General features: G+C 45.4%; 2 protein-coding genes across 4 annotated transcripts; one reads left to right on the top strand and one right to left on the bottom strand.

Annotated features, from left to right (window-relative positions):
• Positions 1-381: 381 nt before the first annotated feature.
• LOC108015229 (pyridoxal-dependent decarboxylase domain-containing protein 1) lies at positions 382-4,187 on the top strand. Its single transcript, XM_017081573.4, has 5 exons — positions 382-580; positions 707-2,161; positions 2,229-2,744; positions 2,806-2,999; positions 3,063-4,187. The coding sequence occupies exons 1-5, from the start codon at positions 470-472 to the stop codon at positions 3,415-3,417; spliced, it is 2,631 nt and encodes an 876-aa protein (XP_016937062.3). The 5' UTR covers positions 382-469; the 3' UTR covers positions 3,418-4,187.
• tty (tweety) lies at positions 3,890-15,229 on the bottom strand. Of its 3 annotated transcripts, none has more exons than XM_036820855.3 (8): positions 15,137-15,229; positions 12,519-12,830; positions 11,527-12,012; positions 10,702-11,465; positions 10,391-10,560; positions 9,411-9,422; positions 8,381-9,329; positions 3,890-7,966 (listed from the first exon to the last, which is right to left on the bottom strand). In XM_036820855.3, exons 2-8 carry the CDS (start codon positions 12,654-12,656, stop codon positions 7,543-7,545), a joined length of 2,943 nt encoding a protein of 980 aa, XP_036676750.3. In that variant the 5' UTR covers positions 12,657-12,830; positions 15,137-15,229; the 3' UTR covers positions 3,890-7,542. The 3 variants fall into 3 exon arrangements, with proteins under 3 accessions (XP_036676750.3, XP_036676749.3, XP_036676752.3); XM_036820854.3 differs by having other exon boundaries at positions 14,943-15,181; XM_036820857.3 differs by lacking the exon at positions 15,137-15,229 and adding an exon at positions 14,348-14,372.
• Positions 15,230-15,580: the final 351 nt, after the last annotated feature.

The raw sequence follows: 15,580 nt of genomic DNA, 5'->3' as shown, positions 1-15,580 counted from the left end.
CTCTTATTAAAGACAAAAATACCGCTTGATAACTCAAATTTAGAAATAACAATTTCGGTTATTAATATTTCTTTACATTGTGGCCCACTAGTAAATTGATGACCAATTACTTATCATAACGAATACTTTTTTTAAAACCACTTTTATATAAATTACGGTACCTTAATTACATTTACAATATTCAAAAGTTGATAATTTCAGTTTTTGAATATGATAACTAAATAGATTAGTGATGGCACATGATCAGCATGAACATTAAGATAATTAATTAACAAATCGTTCGATTTAAATTAAGGCGCCAATTAGTTTCATCACCACATCATCGTATAAGTAATCGCGCGACGGTCACACCATTCCTCACACACATCCGCACCCTCGCGCTCACACTCACACACACAGACGCAGTGGCTCGAAACGAAAACAATTATTTGAAGATAAAGTTAAAAGCGATTTAGACCGCATTGAAACCATGTCAGCGGCTGGCAGATCGGACGACGATCCCGGCCAGAGTCCGGCGGTGGATCAGGAACCGGATCCGGGCCAATCGACGCCAGCGGTGGCCGAAATCGCCGCCTCCAGTGTAAGTGTTCTCTTCTCTCTTTTTTTTGTTCTTCCGTTTTTGCTGACGACGACGGAAGACACGTCAACTTCTGGAGCTCCGTTGTTTACCCATCCAACTTGAACCACTTCATATCCAACCATGTAGATTCGATCCGGCCTGGCCGAACTGGAGCTGCGATCCTCGCAGGTGCTGCAGCGCTTGGAGAACGTCAAGGTGTCGTCATCGCCAGAGAAACCCAAAGCGAATCCCAATCCCAATCCCGACGAGCATCGTGAGCATGACGACGACGACGAGGAGGAGGAGCCGGGGCTGCAGGAACGGGTGCGGCGGTTAACCAGCGAGGATCTTTTGCCGGCGGAGCACCGGGTGCCCTCCGACATCCTCAAGTCTTTGGAGCAATTGGTCTCCTACACGGACAGCGATGACGATCCGGAGTTCCCGCTGCCCGCCCTAGATGACGTTTCCCATTTGGCCCTTATCTCGCACAGCATCGTTGCCTATCTGTCGCACTTGGACCGCCAGCAGCTGCTCCGGGTGACCAATAGCATTTCCGGAGACGCCACCAGATGGCTGGGCTCGCTGTTCCACTTTGCCCATCCGGCGAGCAGCTTCCACGCGGACAACGCGGACGCAGTGCTGCGCACGGTGCGTCTGGCCATTGTGGCCAGGTGTCCGGGTTACTTGGAGGGCGGCATACCGGCTCTGGCCCAGCCCACGTTCTATATATCGGAGAACACGACGCCGGTGAGGCTGCAGTACGCCTGCCGGCAGTTGGGCATACCGGTGGAGGCGATCAAGATCATACCGGAGCATAGTCAGTACGGGACGATGGATGTGGCGCTGCTGCAGAAGCAAATCCAGCTGGATGTGGGCAACAACAGGACGCCGCTGCTAGTGGTCGCCGACATTGGGGCCTCGCTGTGCGGCTATGTGGACAATCTACTCCGGCTGCGGGACGTGTGCAAGGCGCACAACATGTGGCTGCACGCCAGTGGCCACGGACTTGCCGCCTTGGTCTGCTCCCAGAGCCAAGGCCACGTGGAGGAGGTGCTGCACTCGATGGCCCTCAATTTGGGCAGCTGGCTGGGCGTGCCCAGTCTGCCCATCGTCCTGCTGCACCGCCCGCTGCAGAACAGCGCGCTGAGTGCCTTTGAGTCCGATCCCATCCTGTCGCGTCGCCTCAACGCGCTGTCCCTGTGGACCAGTCTGCAGGCCCTGGGGCGCAAGTCGATTGCCGAGCGTCTGCACGTGGCCTTCCAAACGTGCAGCATCCTCTTCGAGATCGCCTCCAAGTGCGAGGGCATCCGGGTGCTGAGCCACACGCCTGGATCGCAGACCGGTGCTTCTTTGTCGGACATCATCCAGAGCCCCTTCGATGTCCAGGCTCTCTTCGATGCCGCCGCCCCCGTGGTCGCTTATCAGTTCGATGGCAGCGCCACCATTCCACTGGGGAGCAGCGGCTCGTCCGCCTCCGCCGCCGCTGCTGCTGAGCGGGAAACGGCCGAGGGTCTCCGGCCGCTGGAGAAGATCAACAATGCTTCCTACTTCGACCGTCTCAACTCCTGGCTGGGTCAGATACTGCAGCGCGACTGTCCCAATGTGAGGAATACATCAAATTGACCATGTATCCATGTACAATGTTACCTAATCGCCCACTTACTTTCAGTTTGACTTCGAGGTGATAGAGCATCCGACGCATGGCAGCTGCATTCGCTACTGTCCGCTGGAACTGGGCCTGGGCGAGCAGCCACCAAGCTCCGAGAACCTGGAGAGCTTCGCCCAGAGCTTGGAGGCTCACGTGGACATCCTGCGGGCGACGATCAAGCACAAGGCTCGCTTCATCCACCTGGTGGAGCGCAGCGAGGTGCTGCGCCTCGTCCCGTTGCCCGAATGGGCGGGCATGGGAGGCGTGCGCTTCGTGCCCGAGGGCTGGGAGTCCCTGCTCACGGACCAGGCAAAAACCGAGCTAAACAAGCTCAATATTGATTTGGTGGAGGCCCTAAAGTCCACGGACAATGCCTTCTCCCTAGGCGAGGGCACCGATGGCCTAATATGTGTGCGATTCGGCATGGTTACCCACGAAACGGAGGTCGAGGAGCTGCTGGACTTGGTGGTCACGGTGGGCAAGAGCGTGCAGGAGAATTCGCGTGTATTGGACACTATGTCGGAGATTGTGAAGAAGGTTCGCTGGTCTGCTTGTGCGGTATCCATGTACCACTAAGTAATTTGATTCCAATTTTTAGGGCATTGAGGCGGTCACCGCCGATCTGCAGCGGGAGTCGGAGGAGAAGCTCTGGCAGGAGGGTATCCTGCGGCATGTGCCTGTGGTGGGGCGCGTCTTCAACTGGTGGTCACCGCCGGCCAAGGAGTCGGGCATCAAAGGGCGCAGCCTCAATCTCACCCAAGGCGTGGTCGAGAGCACAGAAAATATTTACAAGTGGGTTTTGAAAGCACGGCCCATGTAGAATTGTTAGACTTAAATGAATCTTTCTATTAAAAGGTATCACATGCAGATGACCGGAGCCACTGCCCATCAGTTGCCAGCGAATCGTTCGCCACCCACGCCCATGGTGCAGACGCCCGTGGGCTCGCCCTCGTCGCCGCCCGTCTTTCCCACGGTGGAGCCCGTGCCCGGAACGGAACGGAACGCCGGATCCGGATCGGAGGAAGCCACGCCCCCGGCAGCTGAGGCTGCCGGATCAGGAGCCCCGGGAGCGGGAGCGGCCACAGCATCGGCTTCTGCGCCCACCCAGAACCATGTGGATCATGGCCGCAGCGTCAGCCAGAGCAGTGCCGCTTCCTCCAGCGTTCCCGAGCTCGTGGCCGCCGCCAACAGTGCAATTAACAATAACTAACAAGAGTATAACAATTCAAAATACCTATAGATGAACAGCAGAGGAAACATTTAGATCAAGGCAGAGCCAGCAAAATGGATTTCAAAGTGGGAGAGGCCTTAAAAGCAGCAATATCAAACAAGGCTTAACACGTAGTCAAAAACTGAACAGATTTACCATATACACATATAGAAGGCTTCATTTCCACTCCCCTACTTAAAAAAAAACGAAAACAAAACAATTCCAAAGATGATTGTTCGCCCGAAATGATGATAACACAAAATCCAATTTAATTGCTTTTATGTATATTTATATTGCTATTCCTATGATCTTTTATATATCTCTACTATATATATTATATTATTTTGTCTTATATATATATCTACTATATATATTATATTATTTTATCTTATATATATATACTTTATTCCCACCATTGTTGATGTTTATGATCAGAAAGAAAACGCTCGCTCCACTTTTCTTATTTGTAATATTTTATTTTATTTTTTTTGTGTCTATTTGTAATTAATATTCAGATGCAAGTACCTTTGAGAGACATATTATATAGGCAATTGTTCAATGTTCAATTGTGCGAAGCAATAAATTGCGCTATTCTTATTTCTTAAGAAGCTAGGTGACAACAAACTAAAGAAATTAAAACAAAAAGTATAAATTTAAATAACGAAAATATATTTATTATACAATTTGCTGCTATAAGAAATAAAAAACTGCACAAATATGATAATATTAAAATGAAACTATACAAAATAAAATGTGAAATAAATTAGAAAGGGCTTGTGTTTTCGATTATGTTTTATATTATCCAAGGGTTTTAGGTCAAAACGATATTACGAACCGATAAAGCTATAATTTGTTGATGACCTCAATCCAACCTACCTTGAATTCGTATCGTTTCAGTGGCTCCCAATAAAAACAACTTTTCTCCATCTAACTAATGCAATTAAATTTTATATTTTTATTTAATATTTTTGTTGGATTTTTTTTTAGCGTTTTACTTTGCCGCTGTTTGCTTTTGAAAGAAATTCATCTTCATTTCACGGGAATCTCGGTTCTTTTAATTACCCGATTCATTTCGATTTTGCGCATAAAATATTTTTTCATTCCAGAAATTTGGTTTTCCCCGCTTTTCGGAACAGTTCCAAAAAGTTTGGCGGGTCAAAGCGTGTTCTCTGGAACTCACTTATTTAGTAGATCTTTGTATTTCGTACTTCTTACAAGAATTTTTAAACTGCCCTTACGATTCGTTAGAATTACCATTTGTCGTTCATTTTTGTATTTTTACTCGTTAATTAATATGCCACTAAGCGCTTCGATTTATGCCTCTGTTCTTTACATTTTCTTTAACTATGCATACTATATATTTATATATATATTTTATATATATGTTGTACAACTCGATCTTAACTTGCCTTATTGCTGCTGCCGTTGAGCTTTCGAAAAAAAATGCGAATTACTTTTTGGATCTTGTTTAGCCCATTTCTCGGTTCTTCTGCATTTTGAGTTAATCTTGGTTTTTTTTAGGGATTTTCTTTTGTAATAACTACAACGCGTACGGAGACAACATTTAACACAGAAATATATTTACGAACTAATTGTGTTATATTTATTTATACGTGTTAATGGAGTTTCAATCTGGGTTCGAAACTTTTAAGACCAAAACATAGCTTCCCAAGGGGTTCGGGGTCGGTTTTTTCGGTGTTTTCCAATCCATTGTTTGGGGCTTTGAGAATCCTTAAAGGGTTCCATTCATTTAAGTATTTTCCAGAACCCCTGAGAAGTTGTGTCTTGTTTTTTATTACTGGTAATTGTATAATAAGCGAATAAAAAACTTGATTAGTTTGTTCCGTTTCCGTTTCTCTTTACACCATCTTTACATATTTACTTTAAAAATGTCACTTGTTTTTTTTCGATTGAGTTAATTTCAATTTCGATTCGAGTACCCGATTGTTAATATCTTACAATTGATCATTTCAATGAGAGTACGCTCTAGTTAGGGTCGTTAAGTGTATATTACGGCTAGATCGATCGATCGATCGATCGTTAAATGTTGAGAACTTTCGCTGTGTGGGCAGTGTTCGGGGCTCGACTTAGTTGATTGGCCTCGTCCTCCTCGATGGAAGTTGGCCTCCGGGAATCCCTCTAAAAATGCTTCGATTATACTTGCTGTGTGTTGCTGGTGTATATAGTTGTCGATAGGCTTAAGTATCTTGTCTATAACTATTTTATTATAATATCTATTTGTGTATATATCGTTTGTGTGTGTGTATATATCTATATAACTTTGTAGTTTGGTTCGTCGGTTGTTCGGCTGTTATTTTTTATTTTCGTTTTGGTTTTGGGGGGCAGTACTTTGTGTTAGTTTCATATTGCTATCGGTTCCATGCCAAGTCGAATGTTTATCTCTCATCTCTCATCTATTTGGTTATTGTTTACGCTAGTACTATATATGCCTTTCGTTTAGCTACTAAATATACAGTTAGCCCACTAAATATCTACATATATCTGGTTTATGTTTAGGTTTAATAAATGCATTCCATGTTAAGCTTAGGTTAGATACACAATAAAATTGCAGGCTCAAATCCTCGATCGATTTAGCCCGCCAGTCCCGGACGATCCCGATCCTGATCCCGATCCCGTGATGATCCTGATCCAGTGACCCTGGGATCGTCCGCAGCACAACCCAGACCCAGGACAGAGTCGAGCACTAAACGGGGGATCCACCTGAATGGCTGTGGCTCGGGCATCGCTGATTCGATTCGATTCCTTTTGGGGTCTTAACAATAGCAGTACTTCGTGTCTTTGGGGTGCTTAAATAATTGTCCATTAACTAATATACGTTTGGCATACTCGAGGTCATATCGGTTCGATTCTCTTATAACGCAAAATAAGGAATGGCTTATCTGCGCCACTGCTATGCGATTTTATAAACATTTATTTTAGGAGTAGTAGGTATAAATGCATTCAGTCAGGAACTTAGGCCATTAAAAGTGATGATAATGATGACTTCTACAAGTAAATATTTTAACCCCTATATCTTGAGCATAACTTTTTAGGGGTATTTTAAAAATTTGAATGACTAGAGTTCGAATATATCACATATTGAAGAAATTTTAGAAATGCATTGGGTTAATAAGAACTACAAAAAAAAATTATATAAAATGCAATGACTTCTAGAAAAAAATGAATAGAGAATCCTTTTCGAAAATCAGTTGAAAATATGTAAAAGGAGACTCTGATTATAGGTATGAAATACGTGTAAATCTCCAAAAACCAAACAAGAACCTGCCACGCCCCTCTGCCCATCCATTCAGTTGCCCGTTGTCTACTTAAAAATTGACTCCCGACAAGTGCCTAAAAAATCTTTGCTATCGTTTCTACTACAGTTCGATTCTGAAACTTATGGCCTACGATCCGAATTCGATTTTCATTATTTGGTGGTGGTTGGTTTTTAGGTTCAAGTGTCGGTCTTTCGTTTTCAGTATGGTATCGTTTGGTTTTTTCCCCGTTCTTCGGTTGTAGAGGATATACAATTTATATATACTTTTGTAGATTAATGTTGTATAATACAATAAGTTAGCCCCCGTAAAATTGTTTCTTTTTTGACAATTTAGCGCATTAAAATTGGTAAAAATATGCTATTATCAAAAAGAAATAACCGTGAGTCCTAAATGGAGATATACATATATTTATATATAAGTAATAGATCGCTGATATATGTTACATATCCGTTCGTTTGTCGGTCTGTCTGTCTGCTGTGCGTGTCTAGTATCTGTGTATTCATATCCGCTGTATCCGCTTTCTTTTGGATGCTCGGATATACGGATATAGTCCAGTGTATAGTATGTACAAAAGTCGAAAAGCAGGATTCCGGTCTAGGATACGATTACGCTACGACACGTTAAATGCAACAAATCAAGAAGGAACACTCGCCGCTCCAGCAATCCATAGTCCCAATCCCCCGATTCCATCGATTCCCACCGATATATAAGTATCTATCCTACATTCGAGTTCTAGGAAGACGCCCCCAATCTCGAGTCCTGACCAATTCCTGTCTTATTTTCGGTTTTCTGCCTTCCTTTTCTGGGGTTTTGTTCCGTTTTTTCGTCGTTTTTGGCCAAGGCCATCTTACAGCTCCGTCACCGCATAGTTGCTTTCGTCGGTTATCGCTGGCGGTGGCGGCGGCAGGTCATCATCATCGTCCACCGCTCCACCGCCGCCGCTGGCCACGCCCCCACCGCCTCCGCCGTTGTGCAGGACCTTGCCATTGGCGGCCGCTCCTGGTCCAGCTCCTGGTCCCATTCGACCCTTGGTCCCCTCCGTTTGCGCCTCCAGCGGCGGCGGCGGCAGCGAGGTGTCTTCGTTGGTGTTACCACCTCCGCCTCCTCCTCCTCCTCCGCCTCCTCCGTTCTGGAGGACAGATGGTACTCCTCCATTTGCCTCACCCAGGGACTGGGCGACGGGCGGTGGCGGCGAGGTGGGCGTTCCAATGCGCGGCGGCGGAATCGCCTTCATCTGCGGCGGCAACTTCATCGGCGGACGCTGCAGGGTCCTGAACAAAGTTAGAAAATACCATTAGAGCTTATAACAAAAATAGCATTCTAAAATCTAACAAAGAACGATTTTTAAATAGCCATTATTATAACTTACAGCCAACAACAAAAAGAGAAGCTGATAAAGCGATAATAGTCATTAATATAGCTAAAAATAAATTGTTATAAAATCAATAGATAGTATATTATTATATACTGATTTTAAAAAACTGAAACACTCTATTAAAAACTCCTTTATGTGTTCAGTTACAAAATTAGTTACTACGCAAGCTATAGTTTTTTTAATATAATAAGAAAAAAATTCACGAAATTCAAGCTTTCTGGATAGCATTTTAACCATTTCTAGCGCAGCCATGCCAGGAACTTTAAGTTCCCTTGTTTGGCACTCGGGTTGGGAGCCCTACAACACCTACTTGGAGTAGTTTTGGTGATGGGCCTGCTGGCGCTGCTCGTAGATGGACTCAACCTTGGGCTGCTCCGCATCCTTGGGGATCTCCGGCAGCGGGCAGTTGAGTATCGATGGCTTGTACTTGGGATCGAACTTGCCGCCCTGCCGCAAAGTGGAGCACTTGTAGATCTGCTTATCCCGGTCATAAATGGTGCCATCCATGGCCGTGCTAATGGGTATGACGTCCGATTCGTTTTGCTGTTGCTGCTGCTGGTGATGTTGCTGCTGTGGCTGCTGATGCTGCTGGTGGTGTTGCTGCTGCTGCTGGTGGTGTTGCTGCTGCTGCTGCTGCAACTGTTGCTGGTGTTGCTGCGGCGACTTGAGCTGATGCAACTGTTGCTGCTGCTGCGAGGGCGGCGGTGGCTGCTGCTGCGGATGCAAGCTGGGTGGATGCTGATGCGCCGGAATCTGCGGACCACCCTGGCTATTCTGCCGCCGCATCGTGGCCAAGTTGGATACATAAATGGAGCCCTGGCTGACGGCAACTAGCGGCTGGTATATGGAATGCGGGTTCCCATTGGCCGCCAGTTGGGGCGCCAAATGGGCCGGGATCTGCTGGTAGATCTGGCTCTGGCCCGGCCCCAAATGATGCGGGGCGTGGTGGGCGGCCGTGGTGTAGGTGCCATATTGCTGCGCCTGCTGCTGCTGCTGATGGTAGATCGCGTGCTGGTGCTGCACTGCAGCGGCCACGGCGGCGGCCGAATGCGAGTGCGGATGCTGGTGCGGATGCGGATGCGGATGCTGATGCGGGTGATGACAGTAGATGGGCTGTGGTCCTCCCAATTGCTGCTGTGCCTGCTGTTGTTGCTGCTGTTGCTGCTGCTGTGCCTGCTGTTGCTGTTGCTGTTGTTGGGCGGCCTGCGTGGTCGGCGGCATGTTGGCGGCGGCGTTTGCTGCTGCTGCGACTGCTGCTGCTGCGGGGGGTGGCGACGGTTTTCAGTAAAAGTCATTCGCTTCCAATGTCTTGCATTGTTTGCTTAGGGTTGCATATTTACCATTATTGGGACCTACAAAAATGCACACACACACAACGATTAGCAATAGGCGCGGGTTGGGCGAAGGATGTGGAGTTGGATGCGGATGCGGATGCAGGATGCAGGATGTCGACGCAACGATGGTAATGGTGATGGTGATGGTGATGGTGGTTATGGTGTGGATCGTTGGATGGGCGCGGGCATTTGGCATGGAATGAGATTATATAGAAGAAACGTACATAATGAGAGCGAAGTGAGCGGTTGATTGGCAGTTAGAAATAGCTGAACCGGTTACGAATCGGTTAATTATCGGTTATGCATTTTCGAAACCAGGCTATGAAGCGGCTTTCGTCACGAACCGTTCAATTACAACTTTTATATCAAAATTATTTCCATTTAATTGACAAAACATTAAATATTTTTACGGATATACCCGTTTCACAGACATATGGTTAATTTAAAGTTTTACTGTATTACTGTAAACGCGATTTCCTTGCAAGTCCTTTTCAATTGCCAGCTCAATTTGGTCTCCGGGTTTTATACACATATGGACACAAAGATTGATATAGATATGTAAACATACACTGAGAGAAAAGGCGCCTTCAACAATTTGCTTTACGAATTTTCAATTTTAGTTATTACAAGATTATAAATTACAATGTTAACCTTGAAATATATTATATATATATATATAACTGTCGCGTTTGAATTAAGTCAAGTTTAGCTATAATACTCTAAATTGTTGCATTCCGTTTTGTTGATTTGTTTAAATATTTTCTTTATCTTTGATATTAACTATCATATATTTTAATCATATTTCATCATATTCTAAATATTTGAATTTAGTGGAATCCCATTGATATTTCTTCTGTCTATTTTTGTACTACATTCCATTACTTAGGTCGCTTTTCTCCCAGTGCAAAGTCAGATAGAGAAGTGGGCGTGTGGTTCGAGATTCGAGATTCAACTCTCGGGAGTGGGTGGAGTGGGTCCCCACTTACCGGTCATGTGGGTGGGGCTGTGGTTGTGCGACGGCAGCCGGCCCAGCGTGTGGGTGCCCATGGCGCGCATGTTCTGCTGGATGTGGGCGTGGGCCATCATCTCGTGCTGCTGCCGCTTGCTGGGATGCTGGAGCGTGTGGGAGCCGCTGATCACCGGCGGGCTGAAGTGCCTGGAATGTCAGATATGGCGCAAGAGCAGAGGAAACAGAGAGCAGAGGGACGAGAGAGAACAGAGAGAGAGAGATCGAGAGAATGGAGGCGGGAATCGGGCGGCGGGACGGGTCTTCTATGGAGGATCTTCTATAACATACCCATTATGGTTTCGCGGCAACGTCCTGGCGGCATTCATCATCTGCTGGTGATTCTGCGGTGCCGGGTGCGAGATATACGATGGCTCGTCCACCTGGGCGTAGTCGTTCCGCTTCCGTATGTAGATCCACGTGTGCGAGTCCACCCACACCATGATGGTCAGCAAAATGGCCGCTATGAAGCTGGCTATCAGCATTAGGACCAGTCCCAGGAGTCCTCCCTCGCAAAGTCCCCGAGCGGCGGCCAGGAAATTGTGATGCACCGCCTTGCAATCCACCAGGGCCGTCAGTTGGGTCAGCAATCTCTCGCTGCTATTCAGATCCGCATTCACGGCACCCAGCTTCGGCTGCAGGCCCGAGGACTTGAAGAGCACCAGCGATATCTTCATCACCGTGGCCATGGCACTGCGTGCATTGTTCAGCGAATTCTGCGATTCCCTCAACCGCTGGGTGAACGGATTCGTGTGGCCCGGCTCGCATTGGGTGTAGTGCAGCAGGACGTTCGTGGGCAGGTCCCGGGGTGCCGTGGACACGAGGAAATCCGCTGGCGAGATGCACAGATCGCCGACGGCCACCGAGGACGAGAGATACAGACCGGACATCAGCCAGGAACCGGTGACGGCCAGCAGGCCGCAGACGCTGAACAGGATTAGGGCACAGCGCGAGTGCCGGGCGACGCCCACCAGTAGCACGGCGCACAGGACAAGGAGCAGGGCCAAAGTGGCCACCGTTCCCGGCCAGCGTATCAGTTCCCATTGATCGCCACGCTAAAGAGGATTACAAAATGGTATTTGGTGTTCAGCATTTTTGGTCTGTAATAGGGCGTACCGTGAGGAAGTGCGTCATGGAGATGCCCATCAGGGGTCGTCGGATATCGCTGGCCGCATTGGTGGCCAAAGTAACATTTCCCTGGACAATATTGAGCGATACAAAGAGCTTGGAGAGGGCCGTTTGATTCGACACTGGCTGATCGAAGATGTCCGCCAGTTCCACCAGTTGCGGCCTTATTCGATTCGTCAGCGTGTTCTCGAGGATGTGCGTCTGGTTGCGGATGGTGGTGACCAGGTTGTCCACCTTCCTGCCCGCCGTCAGCACCTCCAGCAGTCCGTTGTGCAGATCATCGTTGCCATACAGTCCCAATCCGATCGCCGCACAGCACATGACCGTCACGATGGACAGGGCCACCTTCAGGCTGGTGATAGAGTGGGCTGGTCGGGGCTTCCGGTCGCAGCAGCGGGTCATCAGATAGAAGAGCAGTCCCAGCAGCGAGACGATCAGCAGGGCAGCCGGAACCGAGCCCAGGATGCCCAGGCTCTATAAGAGAAAGCGAGGGAAAGCTGTGGTTACTCAAAAGTTAACTAGACTCTCTTTTTTTCGATGTTTTCAAACGGTTTTTAATGTACTTATAGTGCAATTATTATTATGTTTATACTTTTGACAAGTCCACCAAACCACTACTTAAAATAATATATAAATATATACAAAAAAAAACTACACTTTCTTGTTTTGAAGCTGAATATGATGGAAACGTACATTAAGTAGGCTTTAAACATAGAAAACACACGAAAATTTGGAGTTTAAAAATTGTGCTGCCTAGAAAACGGTCGTATGTCACTATAAAGATTAGAGCCAAAAGAAATCGCGTTATTTATAACAATTTCGTGGCAAATCAAAATGATATAATGAAAAGCACTTGTTTAAATACATAAGCATCGGGCCATTAAACGTATATTATAGTAGATAATACCAGTTATAGAAACTCGACTATACTTTTAATGAGAGATTAAGTGCGAGTCCTTGAGTATACATAGTTCACTAACCTCCAGGTAGATCTCATCGTTGGGCCGGAACGTGCTGTTGATCTTGTGGAACGTAATGTTGTAGTGGGGCAGGGCGTGGAGTAGCTTCGCTATCACCGGCACCTTGTACTGGTCCGTGAACTCGTGATAGTCGCCCATCCTGGCCTGCTTTCCAACGGCTTTCCCCCTTCTGGAATCGGAATGTGTGCCTGCTCTTCCTGTCCTTTGTTGCTCCTGACGGTTTTCCTTCCCTCGTTGCTGCGCGTTTTCCTGCTACGTGCTCACGGGCCTGAGTTTCCTAACCTCTTGACACCGAATCCAAATTGACGTGCACTGGAGAAGGAGCGAAGAAAGCAGGGGGAGAAAGGATATTAAGTAACCAGAAGTGCACGTTTCTTAATTAATATAAATTTTCTGAGGCACCGAAGGCTCCGGTTATTGTTTAATGTTAAAAAAGCTTTCAAAAACTCTTCTAATCAATTCTATCATCCAAAGTACTCTTTGGAAAGATTTCACTTGCGACAGATAAGGGTTTAACCCAGTGGTCGGCACACACATACCATCACAAGTTTGCCTTGCATTAGTGTGAGTGTAACAAACACGAAGTTTGCGCGCGGCGTGCTGAAGCGAGACGTTTCTCTGCTTTGCACTGAGATCCTCTGCCGCAGCAACAAAAAAGCGAGCCGAAGTTGAGAAAAAAATGACCCGAAGACCCATGCCGAAGTCACACGAACATGTACGTTATACGTGAGCGAGCAGAGGATGGGCAGAACACTTCCCTATGCTCACCAGATAGGCCGCTGCCGACCACTGGTTTAACCTCTATAAGCTTAGCTCTCCCAGCAGATTAGAGATTTAACAATTAAACGTTAAAATTGAATGAATGAAAGTGTAGGAAACGCTAAACTTTATGAGTATGCCAAATTATAATTTTAAAGAAAATGGTAATTTTTTAATAAACAGGATAAATGCTTCGTTTCAGAAAAAATGTAGCATACCAAAAGGAGTCGTCTTTGTGAGCAGAAAACTATAGTATGTAACTTTACTTTAAAAAGATTTTGTTATATTCAAAACAAATTTGTAAAGACAAAAAAATGCATCTTCTGTTAAAAATGAATGTGGGCGTGGCAAATTGCTGCCAAAAAAGCTATTTATTCAATCAGAATTCTCGAGGTGTTACAGTTCTCAAGAAATCGACGGCTATGTGGGCGGACCGACACAACTAATGTTTAGTTTTAAAGAACTTTAGAGGGAATATGAATTTAAAAAATTGACTTCTAAACAATTGGTTTCCTAATAATGTGTTTCAGATTTTATTGACTATATGATTGAAACGCTTTCATATAAAGCTATAATAAGGTTGAACTTAATTGTTATATTTTATAATTTTGAATGCTACACAAACATTACACTCCAATATCTGCATATACATATGTATGTATATTTAAAAGTTAAACTCAAAAAATTGTGTTAATTTAAATTGCGATAATTTAAAAACTCGCTAAAATATGTAAAAGAAAATAGTGTTATTTTCTTCTTCTTCATGCTCTATAGGGATCTGCGTTGGCGATTTTAACCCCACTTTTTGGCATACTCGAAATAACGGCTCCTGTATGTACACACACATACATACATATGTGGGCGTGCATGCGTGGGCATGGCCTTAATTGCTCAATAAGTAGGTTGCCCCCACACTTGCGGGCTCTTTTCAATTAAAAAACAAACTACTGGGATTGCCGGTTGATGGATTTGCATGTTGGTGGTTACGTTTAAAAATTTAAGGACACGAACGCGGCTGTTTTCTCTTATTCTTTTTTGTATTTCTATCGCTTCCTAATTCCGTTTTTTACATGATTTTGATTGAGGACGAACGATGCTGCCCAGCGCAATAGCAACTTTGTTCACTTGTCTTCCTCTTCCTGGTTCGTTTTGTCCAACAGTGCAGCAACAAAAACAACAAGAACAACAACAACGACAAGAAGGATAGGGCAAAAAGAGGCGAGTGTGCGAGTAACGGTAACGCGGCTGCGCGTGCGTTTGTATATCTATTGATTATAAGTTCGCTCTGGCTTTGCTTCAGCCCGCTCCTGCTGCTTCCTCTTCCTTATCCTTATTCCTTTCGCAGTTCTCTCGTAATTGCTGCGCCCACTTTCCGCTGCCACGCCCCCTTCCCCTATCATCCGCCTCCCCCACCCACCCACACGCACACTAACGAAGTGCAAAATGCGTTTGCTACGCAACGACAAATGCAACAATAACACTCAGACACACATACACAAGCACACAGAGGGAATAACGGCAAAAATTAAATTCGCCAACTATTTGACATTTAAACTAGTGACGAAGGAACGCCAACTGAAAACACTCCCTTTTTTCGGGGGTACACAATTTTCCACAACAAACAAAGCCCAGGGAAGTCACTTGACAGAAATTCGAAATTATTACTTTTTGCTGCACTTTTTCGTTTTCAGCTGTCAGACTCTCGGTCTTTTCGCATTAAATTGGGTAATAATATCTTTTGTATTTTGTATCCAACACTTGCAATGCAATCGGGTTTGTAATGTTCGAATCTATTAAGAGTTTTAATTTCTTGTTTTTTCAATTTCGGGGAAAAGGCAACACAACACACGAGCAAGGACCTTCACATTCCGAAGACTGGGCAAAGTATGAAAATTTCGTGTCGTTCAATTTGGTCACACCCTCTGGATTATGCTGTTTTTTTCGCAGGACGAAAAGGACCTCCGAAAAAACCGAACCCCCAGCAGTGTGACCGGCAGTTGCGCGCTAGCATGCACTAAAAAAGGCTGTAGCCATTTTTCTTGTTAGTCAAAAAATTAGCTTAATTTTTTATGTTTAATTTTAAGCCAGAGCTTAATAAATTTAATTTAAATTTGGGTACACAAGTTCTATGAAATCAAAGAACGTTTTCGTCTGTTTATTTGTATTTTTCATCGATATCTTTAGTGAACTAAGAGACTTCTCAAAACTAACGTTATTTTCATTAAAGAATTCACAGCTACTACACATTCAATTAAATTTAAAAAATTAAAAAAACAGCGCGCGATAAAGGGTCACACAGACTT

The sequence above is a fragment of the Drosophila suzukii genome, chromosome X, assembly GCF_043229965.1.
Source record: "Drosophila suzukii chromosome X, CBGP_Dsuzu_IsoJpt1.0, whole genome shotgun sequence".
Classification (NCBI taxonomy): Eukaryota; Metazoa; Arthropoda; class Insecta; order Diptera; family Drosophilidae; genus Drosophila; species Drosophila suzukii.
This window is presented reverse-complemented; position numbering and strand designations above follow the sequence as displayed.